We start from the raw sequence: 13471 nt of genomic DNA on the forward strand, positions 1-13471 counted from the left end.
GAATTGTTTGAAACAAGTCAGAGGAAAATAAAAAGGCATATATTTTTTTTATTTCCACTGAAAAAAAAATCATATGGTATGATGAACCCTGAAGATTTAGATAGGAAAATTCATCAAAGTATCACTATATCTTCCTCTCTAGATTAAAATTTAATACAAAGTAGAGATTCATGAACACTTCAAATCATTTAAATCACTAGGATCAATTTATTTTATGGCAGAGACATTAATTTCTTCTATTTGTTACCTAAGCACACAAAATGATTAGACTAGGAAAACAGCAAAACTTACTTTTCTGATGTCATCTAAAGTGTTGATCTCTGGAGACAAGCCACCGTGCACACAGAGGAACTGCTGGTTCATCAGGGCGGCCAGGGGGAGGCAATCAAAGGCATCCATGCAGGCGTCGTACACACGTTCGGAATACTTGATTTTACCTTTAGGACATGGTAAAAACACAAACATATGCAAATATTTACTCTAATGATTTCACAGCTAGGAACATTTTATTGAATAGTTCTTTTAAATGTTTTCTTACCAGAACCATATTATTAGCATAAAACCACACACTACAAAATTCCAGAACATAATATTAAAAGGTTTTCTGAAAAATCATACGTTAACCTTTCCATCTATTGTGTTTTATTTTTATCATTCTATTTTACAATTTTTAGTAACTTGTTATATTGCAAAGGAGAGAACTTTTATATATATCCCTGCTATGTACCTGCAGATATATCACAGAAACATATACAAACAACTCAGAGAACACTGACCAACAGAAAGATGGCCATAATGTTGGTGATTTTCCTGAATAATTGTACAGACAAGCAGATGGCAAGAAATAAGGTTCTAACAGTCATTTCTATCTCACTGAACACTGGTTTTCCTTTGTCAACTTACACCTAATGTTTTGAGAACGAAGGTTTTCATGTTTCTTTGAATACAGGACTAATTGACAGAGAGAAGTATGTCTCAAATGACAATGGGGAAAACCAAGAGAAGAAGAAAATAGACTTTATAAGAAGTACTCTCTGTTCCTGGAACGCTCCACTTCCTATGTCTAAAGGAAGAAGTAATCTTTAATCTTTTAAAATCCACCAGAGGCTATTAAATCTTTGGTCCAAAAATAGAGACATGGGGTTGAATCTATCCTCTGTTTTTTTTTCTTGAGTGATTTGAAGATTAAATCACTTTCAAATAGTAACACTGTAGCTATTTAAAAATGTAATTTAATCATTAATTTCTTATATAAATTATATTAAATATCAAATTCTTAAACAACTTTACTGAAGAGAATTTCTATTTTAAAAAGAAATTCTGAATTCTATCTATGCTTAGAAAGAAATATGGAATCATATGAAATAATGTCACTTTAAAGTTTTCTTAGTACATAGGGTATTAAATGAGCAAGCTTGAAATATACTTACATTCTTGTTTAAATGTGAAATACTCCGTTAGATGTCTACATTCATGATTTCCACGAAGTAAAAACAGTGTTTTGGGGTAAAGGATTTTCAAGGCCCACAAATACAGCACACACTGAGAAAATATAAGAATAACATAAAAATAAGTATTTTTTCCATTATACTCAATGCATTCCATTGCTCATCTATAATGAAGATATGACCAAAATGTTTTACTGTGACTGAAAGTTCCCAAAAGACTAGTACTTATTTGGGAGGATACTGACAATCAAACAGAAAATATTACTTTTTTATAAAGCCATCGGTCATCTACAACTGAAATACATATGCACATTTAGGATATACACATCACAAGAAAAAAAATGGACTCCTAGTCCATAGAATGAAATTTAAGTGGCTAGGGGAGAGCAATGGAAGGACTGGTTAAAAGAAAATAATAACAATAAAATAAAATGTCAACAGGAAGAAGGTTGAATGAAAATACACTAAAAATGCAAATATGTTAGTATGAGTATGAAAAGAAATATGATAAATAAGACATTTCTCTTTATAAAGTAATTACTAAAAAAAGCATGCAACAGAAACAGAATTGGAAAGGAATGGCAACACAAAATTTGGGGTCAAACACTGACAACCTCAAGGTGACTTGAATGGTGTCACTATATTCTATTACCTTTGTCTTCTTTGCTAACTCCCTGCCCTCTTCTCCCCCATCATTTAATCATTTATTTCAGTGTCTTTTGTATAGAAATCTCTAAATTTTGTGTTGTATAAATAAATTAAATTAAATTGAAAGACTGGGAATCTCACTACACATTCTGCTAAGGACTTGGGAATATATTTCACAAGCCTTAAAACTCTCAACTTAGTTGGACATTTCCATCGCTGTTTGCATAAAAATGATGGCCAACTATGCATTTACCAGATTTGGAAGAAACCTACACCTACACTGACACAGTCTTTCTGGAATGTGCATTAAGATAACTGGAATACTCAGGTATTAACTTCAATTTCATTATTCTCAACTGGCATTGAGAATAGAATAGAATAGAAAACCATGTTTTGAAAAATAACTATGCTTTTTTTTATCCTCAGGAAGTTTGCGTTCTAAAAGTGAATAAAAGAAGATATAGGAACCAAAAAAATATTCAGGTAAGTCTGATTCTGGTTATTAAAATCTGAAGTTAGAAAACACCTAATATTTACATTTTAACAATCAGTTTTATAACATGTAGTAGATATGCTAGATAATGTCCATAGGGAAAAGTTACTGGTGATTTATTAGTTGTGCTACCTGCAAAGAATAATAATCTATTAGTTTATATGCTAATTTATGAAATGAGTAGAAACTAAGTATGTTTGAATATACAACCTAAGTTTTGTAGGAAACAGTATTTAAGCAAGATCTCCTCTCTAACTATGTAATTATGATTGAGTAAACAAAAGTAATGACTTGACATTAAATTATATGTTACTCTAATTAGTTTTCTAACTATAATCTTTTTATTATACTTATAGCTAAAGTTCATGTGAATAATGATAATACTATTTTTGAAAAGTTGATCAAATGGCCTTTACAACTGATCCTTGAAGCATTTATGATCTGTTGATTTGTGTAAAAGTTCCCTACTATCTCAGTGGGTAGTGCGGTGACTCTGATTGCTATGTATCAGGTTTTATAGTTGCACTTACATGTTTTAATAAAAGCAATTTATATTACTCAAGCTTGTCTCACATTTCAGAGAGGTTATTTATAAACTACTAATGTCAAAGAGAGGATTGTTCCTAATATAAAATTTATGAGGTTACACATTAATCTGAAAGAAATACATATTTTTCCCAAATTGGTCATTCATTTAGGATGTCTAATTTGGAATAGGAATGGGTATGTAAGTTTTTTAAAAATTATTTTTACATCTTGAAATTGAATCATTGAATGTATTCTATTTATATTACAGGGAAGGGGGTAAAGAATACACAATTTGGCTGCACTGTAGCTACATTCTTTTGAAAAAAAAATTTTGTTAAAGTATAACATATACAGTTAAGTGCACATATCTTAAACGTACAGGCCAATGAATTTTTGCATATGTATACACCACCCCTGAAACTACTACTCAGATCAGTTTACAGAACATTTCTAACCCCAGAAGGTTTCTGGTGCCCCTTCAAAGTCTTTTTACCCTTTTGGAAACGTAACCACAATTCTGACCTCTTTTAGATTAGTTTTGCCCATAACAATTTATTTTGAAGCAAAACCATTATTTCTCCAATTAAAATCTCGAATGCAATTTTTTTTAATCTCACTCAAATACTATTAGAGAAATCACAACCTACAAATCACATTTTCTTTTTTGCCATCTGTTAAAGATCCTGTTTTGACATTAACATGTGCCTTTATCACCTCTAGTCTAAATTATGGCAGCTCTTTCATAACTGAAACCTCTAAGAATGATACAGAAATGTTCTGTGATAAATATTCCTATCAAACCTGTTTACCCTTCAGATGATTCAATACACATTTAATTTACCTTGTTATTTAATGGGTGTCAAGCACCTAGTATATAACAAGAGTTTAGGAAATATTAGCTTCTTTCCTGTAAATGAACAGAAAGCAAGAAAGCAAGCAAAAAAGGAAGAATATAACAACTCAATTTTCAAATTCTTGGCTCAAAATACCCTAGAAATAAGAGTCTTCTTTTCACATTTTATTTTCTTCTCCCCTGTGGCAAGAATAAAATATCTTCCCAAACACTGACTAAAACCACAAGTGCAGCCAATATGGAAGACTGGCATGGTAAATGAAAGGGCAAGGGTGGATTGGAGAGGGGAGCTCTGCCAGCCGTCACCCTCAACATCTGGTGGGACAGAGCTGCCAAGCACAACACTGTCTTCCTGGCAACGACTTTGCCTCTAAAATTCTAACATTCTGGAAGCTGAAGATATTGAACAAAATTATAACCTAATATTATTTTAAAAAGGAAAGTCTCTTCTAAAAAATTATGACCATCAATTAAGCAATTAAATTAAATATTAAATAATTGTTTATTCTTGTCTCAGTGGTATCAACTTACTTAATTTGAATAACATTTTCACTGAATAAATTGGTTAAGGGGGAAACAGTGATCCAAGTTCCACTGGGCTTTTTGCATGGTAAGATGTAAATTAATGTCACTGATAACTTCAAGTGAACCTCTGTTCTCTTTTCCATCCATACTCTTAATAGTTAAATATTTACAATTTAAAGTTAGTTTGGGTTACTCAACAAGCTGGATCATCTTTCATTCATATTAATTTTCTTCACAGACATAATTTTCTCCCATTTATTTATTTTCCCCAATGAAGCAGCACTAAAGATATCATTTTTTTCATTTGTGTAATTGGTTCATTGATAATAATATCACAATGAATTACTCTGTAATTTATGCTTTGTCATGATGAGTATTCTTGACAAATTGCACAGGGAAGTAAAGAAGGATGTAAAAGAGGAAGGAGGGAAGTAAAAAAGAAATAGCTTCAGCTAGATATTACCCAGCCTCTAAAATAACGAACCATGGTATGAAACATTCCAATCAGAAGTGCTGTCTCAATCACAAGGCAATTAAGTGAAGGACATGCATTGGTGGGAAAAGATTCAAAATTCTGAAATGTCAAATGTTCCCCTAAGACATCATTTTCCTGCTCTGACAGGTACGCAGGAAAGCAGCAGTGGAATAGCAATGCACTGTGAAGACCAACTGGCTACAGGGAGGCAGCCAGACAATTTCTTCCTCACTTCTGTGGCATCACTCTGTTACCTAACATCGTTCGCTGTACTGTTTATTATTCTCATGCAGAAGCATCAGATGCTGTCTGACTTGCTGTGGCTCATTCTATGAGTTCACAGCTAATAAATACAACAGATCATGATTACAAGTGCTTGAAGCCTGGGCTAAGACCTGGGTGTAAGTACAGGGGGCCAGCTCACAGCTAAGCTCAGGCAATGCAAAATGGCTAGAAAGGGTGTTTGAGGATGCAAATAGAGTAGAACAGCTGTGCCTGCTTGTGTTCGCAATTTCTTCTGCGCTCTCTGAGAACACACTCAGAAATGGCACTATATATACACATATGCTTGATCAAAGAGATTAGGTGGCTTAATGCAATCATCGGAAAGAGGATGCTATTTGGTGTGAGACAAATTACTACACCAAACAAAACTACCTCTTTCATCCCTACTCAAAGACTTGCTTGTTTTATTTGGGCTACTTTGTGAGAAATGATTTCTAATCTTGGCAAAAAGAGAATATTGAGAAGGAGGGAGTGTATAAAATGAGCTTTATGTGCTACCCAGAGCAGATTACCTAGTACCTGTAAATATTACCCAGAATAGACTATATGAAATTGAAACCTACTCTTCAAAGATGATTTGGTAAAATTAAACTGAAATGCTCCTCTTTGCCCTGAGGTTAGACCAAAGGAGAATACCTGCAGTGGAGCCCTGAATTACTGAAATGAATCAAAAACCTCTTGTAGACTGTTAGAAAAGCACATGCTGGAAAACTCAGCTCTTATTTCAGGATTTTTCTTCAACTAATAGTATTACGCTTACAGAGAACAGTTTATATTTAACATTTAGACTTTTGGATTATAAATGTGGGGGAGAGGGCTGTGAGTATGTGTTTGCACATTCATGTATAAATGCAAGAGCATGTGTCAGTATCTGCATGACCGATGTGTTCATTTTATGTGTCATGTTTAATCATTATATGGCCAAGCAGTGGGGTAATGGAAAGAGCACAGGCTATGAATCCTAGCACTTCCATTTACTATCTGTATGACCTTCTCAAAGTCTCAGTTTCCACACCCATAAAATGAGGATATTTACATGGTCCTTGCAGAGTTATGGGGAATAAATGAGATCATTTATACATGGAAACAATATCATTTACAGTGTGCAAACAACGTTAGCTTCCTTAATCCACAATTAGAATCACCAAAGCATTCTCAGAGTATATTTCATATGAATGTCTATTCTATTTTAAATAGTATGATGACATCACTGAGCCATCCCAAAGCTTCTCAGAGATCACGGCCCAGTAAAAATGGATCATTTTTATATATGAGGCCATCACATTTTGTCATTTCTGTATAAATATATGTGGAGAGGTTGAAGAGCTGTTTTTGGATATGGAAACTGATATATGTATGTCAGAAATTTTACATGTCCAATGATACCTACATTTGATATGCCATCAACATCTGGTTTGCTTCTTTGACCCTTTGCTTGAATCTGAAAAGGTGCGCACCACACAAAATATCACAACCTTTAAGTTCAAATATTTATATTGATTGTCAACTAAAAAACTGGATGAGGAACAAGTCAGTGATGACTGCTTCCCAACTTCTTTATACCAAGACAACAGAGCTCTAATTGGTTCTAATTAGAGAAAGTTTAGGAAATGTTGGGTGTTTCAAGGTCAGGGAATCAGAAGCCTGAGCTCTTTGAGTACAAAATCAAAGTAAATAAAAACTAACATGATTAAGGAATAAAATTATCCCAAGACACGACTGGTGAGACAAAGTTCAACTGTGTCAACTGTTTACTCAAGCAATACATGATTTAGGGCTACATTACCAAATTATTAAGAAAGTGTTATTGCCTTTGAGGAGATTACAAAAATGATAGAAATTAAGTTGTTAAAATACCAAGTGTTATGAAGTTTTTTATTTAAAAAATAATTTCTAACATGGAATTCCATCATTTGATAAAAAATAATCACTCCCAATGGGATATTTTGTAGTTTTCCTTGCTCAGAAGGTGAGCTTCAAGGAAAGTAGAATACCTATTTCATTCATCTTTAGAAACTTTCATAGGTACACTATAAATGCCAAATCAATAAGATTAAATTTAAGAGTGACTAAAATGATTTTTAAAATATTTACTTAGATTCTACAGAACTCCTAATTCTAGGGGAGTAGCAGAAAGCCTGTTTCCTGCCTAGTGCCGTCTTTCTCAGTCCTGGCTGCACCCTGGAGTCACTGATGGTCATATGAAAAAATTCAGGTTCATGGGATGCAAGTTGAAATAACTGTGCAACTTCTGGAAAACATCCTTCAAAAAGAGAACATGCCCATCTCTTTCCATTTTCTCCTTCTTGCTGAATATCATGTCGGAGCATGATGGTTGTAGCAAGTGTCGCTGTCTTGGACAATGAGGTTACTTTTGCAAGGAGGACATGCACTTTAGAGCAATGAGGCACGAGGAGCCTGGGCCCTGAGACCCTGCTGGGTCATGCCAGCCCTGGTCTGACGATCCATGGGCTTTTACCCAAGAGAGGAATAAACTTGTACGTTGTTCAAATCACCATTATGTAGGGTTTCTTGTTGTTGTTATTACTCCTAGCAGATACTATTCCTCTTTGATACAAAGATCTTAACAAAATTTGGACTCAAACAAGCTGGGCAAGTTAGCCCATGGATGGATTTACTCATTCCCTCCTCTGGACTTTTGTTCTCTTTAACCTTCCCTCCTAGCAAATATTACTAGTCCTTGATCCAGTCTTCCCCACACACAAAAGCCCCCAAAATCCTCTGACTTTTCTGAATTCCAGTAGCAATTATACTACTCCTTATATTTAAATAATTGAACCCTGGATAACCACTGATTCAAGGCTTCTGATTATATGTAGCTTTTCATCATTGTATTTTAGGTTTCCAGAGAAAGGCTATATCTTTTGTCTCACCAGATTCTCCACAGTCCTGATTATAGTCATGGTCAACAATACTTGTTTACTGTTTACTAAGTGGAAAAAAAATACCAAAAATAAATTACTTTCTCCTTTTGAATTCATATATCATCACCACCCCTCCTCTATCATCATAATAAATAATCAGGTAATTTTTGTGATCCTTAAATGCAGAAACAATTAACATATTGATGGAAATATTTAATATTATATATTATATATAGTCAATTATTAGTACAGTCAATATAGCACTATATACGGTCAATGATTAGAAGTGAATAGCCAAAAATTAAAAAATAAAATTAGCATGATAGCTTTAAAAACAAAATATTGAGGTATGACATGTTTTTCAATATTAAATATCCCTACAGTACATAAAATATTACGATGAAAATTTTAAAATTGAGAATTTTTATATGATTACAAATATAATATGTTGGTGTGTGACTCATATTACGTTGATTTCTACCTTTAATTAAGAATAATTGTTTTCCCTTGCACTGCTTTTTTTGACAGCATATGAACTCTGATTCTTTAGAACTTATTATTTCAAACAATTTCTTTCAATATATATTTAATGAAACCCTATCATGCATGAGACATCATGTTAGGCATCAGGAGAACAAATATATGAATAAAACAAAGTCCTTGCCTTTATTTCAAATGCACTTTCTACTTACCTAAAACAGGAGGCTGGGGAAGAATCTCTACCCAAAGTTTTGTTTTAATTAATAAGCTAGTCAGAAGGCAGGTGCCAAAAAAGACAAATGCAGCAGCTTTAAGTGTATACACACACACACTCACACATACAAACACAGAGACAAATACGTAATTTGCTATCAATTTACCAAGATAACTTATTGTCTCACAATTATAAAGCATAAACATGCAAACACATTCTTGCTTATTTTATCAACTTTGATTAGTTTTCCCAACAGGAAACAGACAAAATTATCTAATGTAAAATAAGATGTAATTTTTGTAAATTTGCAAATGTATAAGATGTATAAAAGGCAAAACTCTTATTATTAGTCATTTCCTTGGCATCCTTATGTATTAAAAAGCATCTGGAAATCCACTGAAAATAGGATAAGTAATAGTCCATCAATTAAGTATACTGAAGTTTATTGTTACAGTCTAAGGATTTCCCTAAAGCAATAACATTTATGGTTCTTTATTTTACTAAGATGTTGTTGATCCGTAACTGAGCAGCTGAGAGGAAATATGAGGACTTACTTCGATACTGAAGTACCCTCTGTCAACATAGTCCCCTAAGAAGAGGTAGCGAGTGTTGGCAGGAGATCCCCCCACTTCAAATAGCTTCATCAAGTCAAAAAACTGTCCATGGATGTCCCCACAAACTGGAAAAGAAAAAAAAAAAAAACAAATAAAATTCATTTTATGGACACATTATGTTGAGACTCTAAGTTAGATAATAAAATTAGAAAATTTTAGAGACAGAAGGAGCTGAGAAGCATCCTTGGCCAAAACATTCTTCTTGACAAAACAGGAAATGGAGACAAAAAAGCCAAGTACCTTGTTCAAGATTCCAAAGTTAATTTGTGGCAGACCTGACTCTAGCATTCAGGTCTTCTAATTCACAGATTAAATGGAATAATAAAGATGATATTAACAATCATGGCTATTGGTGGTGAACAATTCTGCACCAGACATTTAGACACTGTGCTAAGGAATTTATATACATTTTCTAATTTAATCCAAATAATGTCATAAGATAAGTTTTCATTTTGTAGGTAAAAGTACTGAGGCAAAGAGAGGTTCAGGAATTTAACATAATCTCTATACAATGGAGGTCCAAGTATATAACCACTGTACATCATTGCCTCCAGAAGAAAAACAATAAATTAAAATCTGTCTCAATAAAATGAAGATTAAAAAAAAAAAATTAAAATCTGTATTTCATCAAATCTAAAATGCCATCATTATAAGAAACATTATTTTATGTACCACTAAGAAAGAAAATAATTCTGCCAATTTATATTACAAGAGAACATTGTTTATAAAATGCATTCTAATTCTAGATGTTAAAAGGGGGGAAAAACAATTGTGAATCTTAGAAACTATAAAACAATAAAGCATAAAAAAAACCACTGAGAAATGTTATTTCTGAACTTTCTCATCTGCCCTGTTAAGCCAAAATTCTTGAAAGAGCTAGTCTTCCTTTTTCAAAAATCTTAGAGACTAAAATAGCTAAATAACAAGGAGATATAACTGTTAATACATTCCTTTCCTGGTTTCCAAATGCACAGTACTGAATAAGTTGAGTACTTATTATTTCATTTAATATTTTCAAAGTCATAAAAAATAAACATTATTATCTCCATTATACAGATGAATAAACAGTCTAGTTTAGAGAGGTGGCTTGGCTTGGCAAGGTCACTATTAAAAATGCGCAATCCAGGGTTTAACTACGGATTTGCCTGACCAAAACCTTTGCTGTCAACCACCATGTTATAATATCTCTTATTTTATGTTGAAATCATGAGCAGTAAACTGTGGCTATTTCTGGGGCACTAAGAAGTTCAGAGAATGAATGCATCAGTGAATAGAAAATCAGGAGGCTGAAGCATGTTCTCTTGATACATCAAACACTGTAATCAGAAGCAAGTTACTGAAATGTTTTAAACATCATTCTTTTAACTGATTAAAGCTGACAGAAGAATGAGTCAATAGAGTTGACTGATGAAACAACTACAAAACATTCGATGAAATAAAAATGTTATGTATATCCCCCCCCCCTTTTTTTTTTTACCATCAAGGAATACCTAATAAGGACCCACAGTTCTTTAAGCCTGAAACAGGTACAGGTGAACTCTGTATTAGAATGCTTGTACTTGGAAGCCTTAGAGCCTACCGAAACAGCTGTAAATAACAAGGAGATATAATGGTTAATACATCCCCTGGGTTCTATCCTATCCTTTGGTTTTTGTTTGTCAGATATATTATTTCCCAATCTCTCTTTATTTCCTTTAACGTACCCTTACTAAATCTCTTTAGTTCTGAACTCTTCTCCATACCTCTCTCACCTTTCTTTGTTTCTCTGCCGGTAGGGCTCCCTTTAGTATCTCAAGTAGAGCAGATCTCTTGTTAGCAAATTCTCTCAGCATCTGTTTGTCTGTGAAGGTTTTAAGCTCTCCCTCAGATTTGAAGGAGAGCTTTTGCCGAATAAAGAATTCTTGGTTGGCAATTTTTCTCTTTCAGAATTTTAAATACATCATACCACTGCCTTCTCATCTCTATGGTGGCTGCTGAGTAAGTCACTTCTTAGTCTTAGGTTGTTTCCCTTGTATGTGGTGAATTGCTTCTCTCCTGCTGCTTTCAGAACTTGCTCCTTCTCTTAAGCATTTGACAATGTGATCAGAATATGTCTCGGAGTGGGTTTATTTGGATTTATTCTGTTTGGAGTTCGTTGGGTATCTATAATTTGCATATTTACATTGTTTAGAAGAGCTAGGAAGTTTTCCCCCAAAATTTCTTTGAATATTTTTCCTAGACCTTTACATCCTTTTGTTCCCCTCAGAACACCAATGATCCTTACATTTTTGTGCTTTATGTTGTCCATCATATATCTCTGAGATCCATTTTGAATTTTTCAATTTTTTCTCCATTCTTTCTTTTGTACTTTCACTTTCAAGTCTGCACTCTTCCAGTTCACTTATTCTTTCCTCAGTTTCCTCTAATCTAGTACTGTGTGTACCCAGAATCTTTTTAATTTGACCAACAGTTTCTTTTATTTCCATAAGATCATCTATTTTTTTTATTTACTCTTGCAAATTCTTCTTTATGCTCTTCTAGGGTCTTCTTGATGTCCTTTATATCCTGTTCCATGATCTTCTTGTTTGTGATTACTTCTTTGATTAATTGCTCCAAGTACTGTGTCTCCTCTGATTTTTTGATTTGGGTGTTTGGGTTTGTGTTATCCATATTTTCTGGTTTCTTCATATGCTTTAAAATTTTCTGTTGTTTTTGGCCTCTTGACACTTGCTTATCTTGATAGGGTTCTTTTAGGATACACAGACTTATTTGAACAATTATCTGTAACTTGTCAGAGCTACAGCTTGATGCAGTGCACTTTCCCTGATGTACCAGCAGATGGCGCCCCTGAGCCACCTATTACCCTCAAGCTAGTTCTCCCCAACTTCATCTATGTGGCATGTGGGGGTCCAAATCTTGTGGGGGTCCAATCAGTGTAGTTGGTGCACCCAGCCCTGAAAGTGGGGGGTGTGCCCTGTGCATTTACAGAGGGAAGGCAGCTTTAAGACTCAAATCTCCCAGCCATTCCTGGAGACTAAAAGCTGCTGCACGAGTCCAACCCTTCAGCTCAGACTTCCCACAGTCTCTCTCTGCCTCAAGGGCACAAGTCCCTGGGATTGGTGTAGGGCCCTTGGGACTTCCATGTGGGACCCTGCCTCCAAGCCATGCCCTCCATGAGCCTCCACGAAGGTGAGCGGAATCCGCAAGGGAAGCTCTCAGCCGTGGGGCTGCGCAGGGCATTCCCAGCCCGCTGAAAATATAGCTTACGGGGTGTGGTAATTTCCCACTTATGCAGACCTCTGCCTTCCCAGCTGTGGGACAATTAGCTGTGGGTGTGCGAAAGGCTATCATCCACGCCAGATACTGAGGCAGGTGCCTGGGGAATGGAAGGCACTCCCCACCATGCTCGATTGTGTGGCTCTTGCTGCCGGATCTGCAGAAGCTTTTGGGGATTTTAAATTAATCCATCTCCAAACAATGACCCCAGGTTTCTCCCCACATCAGCATGGCTGCCATTTCCCCAGCAGCCTCACTCACTCGTTTCTGAATGAAGACTCTCAGTTTCACCAAGCGCACAGTCACTGTGGATGCAGCAGACCTTGTCCAGCTGGTACAACACTGGAACTGGTATTCTGGAGCACTTTCTGTCTCTTATCTAGTGTTTTTCATGGAGAAGTATTTTGCTCTGCCTCTCCTAATCTGCCATATTGGATTCTCCCCCCTTCCCTGGTTCCAAACATGTAGTTTCTTCCCTCTACTGAGCCGGAGATAAAGCATGGAAATATCAGGAACCTACTCTTCCATTTTCACATTACAACACGGCTTATAAGTAGTAATTTTTTATTCTTAGAGTTGAGCATTTTGAAAATGGGTCCTTATCCTTAACTTCAGTCAGAAATTTGATTGGTGTGAGACTCATGAAGTACTTTCTTGTAATAACATGCAATATTTTAACCAAAGGGAAAGAAAGAAAGAGCAACGAGCATTGTGGTTCAAACACTGCCAGGCAGAGAAGCCAATGCCTGCTCTATAGGAGACTTGTAT

The 13471-nt window shown here is 34.9% G+C and overlaps 1 protein-coding gene across 3 annotated transcripts in view; it reads right to left on the bottom strand.

Moving 5' to 3' along the window:
• Positions 1-13471, bottom strand: part of PPP3CA (protein phosphatase 3 catalytic subunit alpha) — a 336975-nt gene that overhangs the window by 77245 nt on the left and 246259 nt on the right. For all 3 annotated transcript variants that reach the window (XM_037830340.1, XM_037830339.1, XM_037830341.1), the window contains exons 3-5: positions 9389-9513; positions 1431-1542; positions 292-437 (exon numbers count right to left, since the gene is read on the bottom strand). In XM_037830340.1, coding sequence (XP_037686268.1) covers positions 292-437; positions 1431-1542; positions 9389-9513 — 383 coding nt within the window. The remainder of the gene's footprint in view (positions 1-291; positions 438-1430; positions 1543-9388; positions 9514-13471) is intronic.

The sequence above is a fragment of the Choloepus didactylus genome, chromosome 3 (genome assembly GCF_015220235.1).
Source record: "Choloepus didactylus isolate mChoDid1 chromosome 3, mChoDid1.pri, whole genome shotgun sequence".
In the NCBI taxonomy this organism is placed as follows: Eukaryota; Metazoa; Chordata; class Mammalia; order Pilosa; family Megalonychidae; genus Choloepus; species Choloepus didactylus.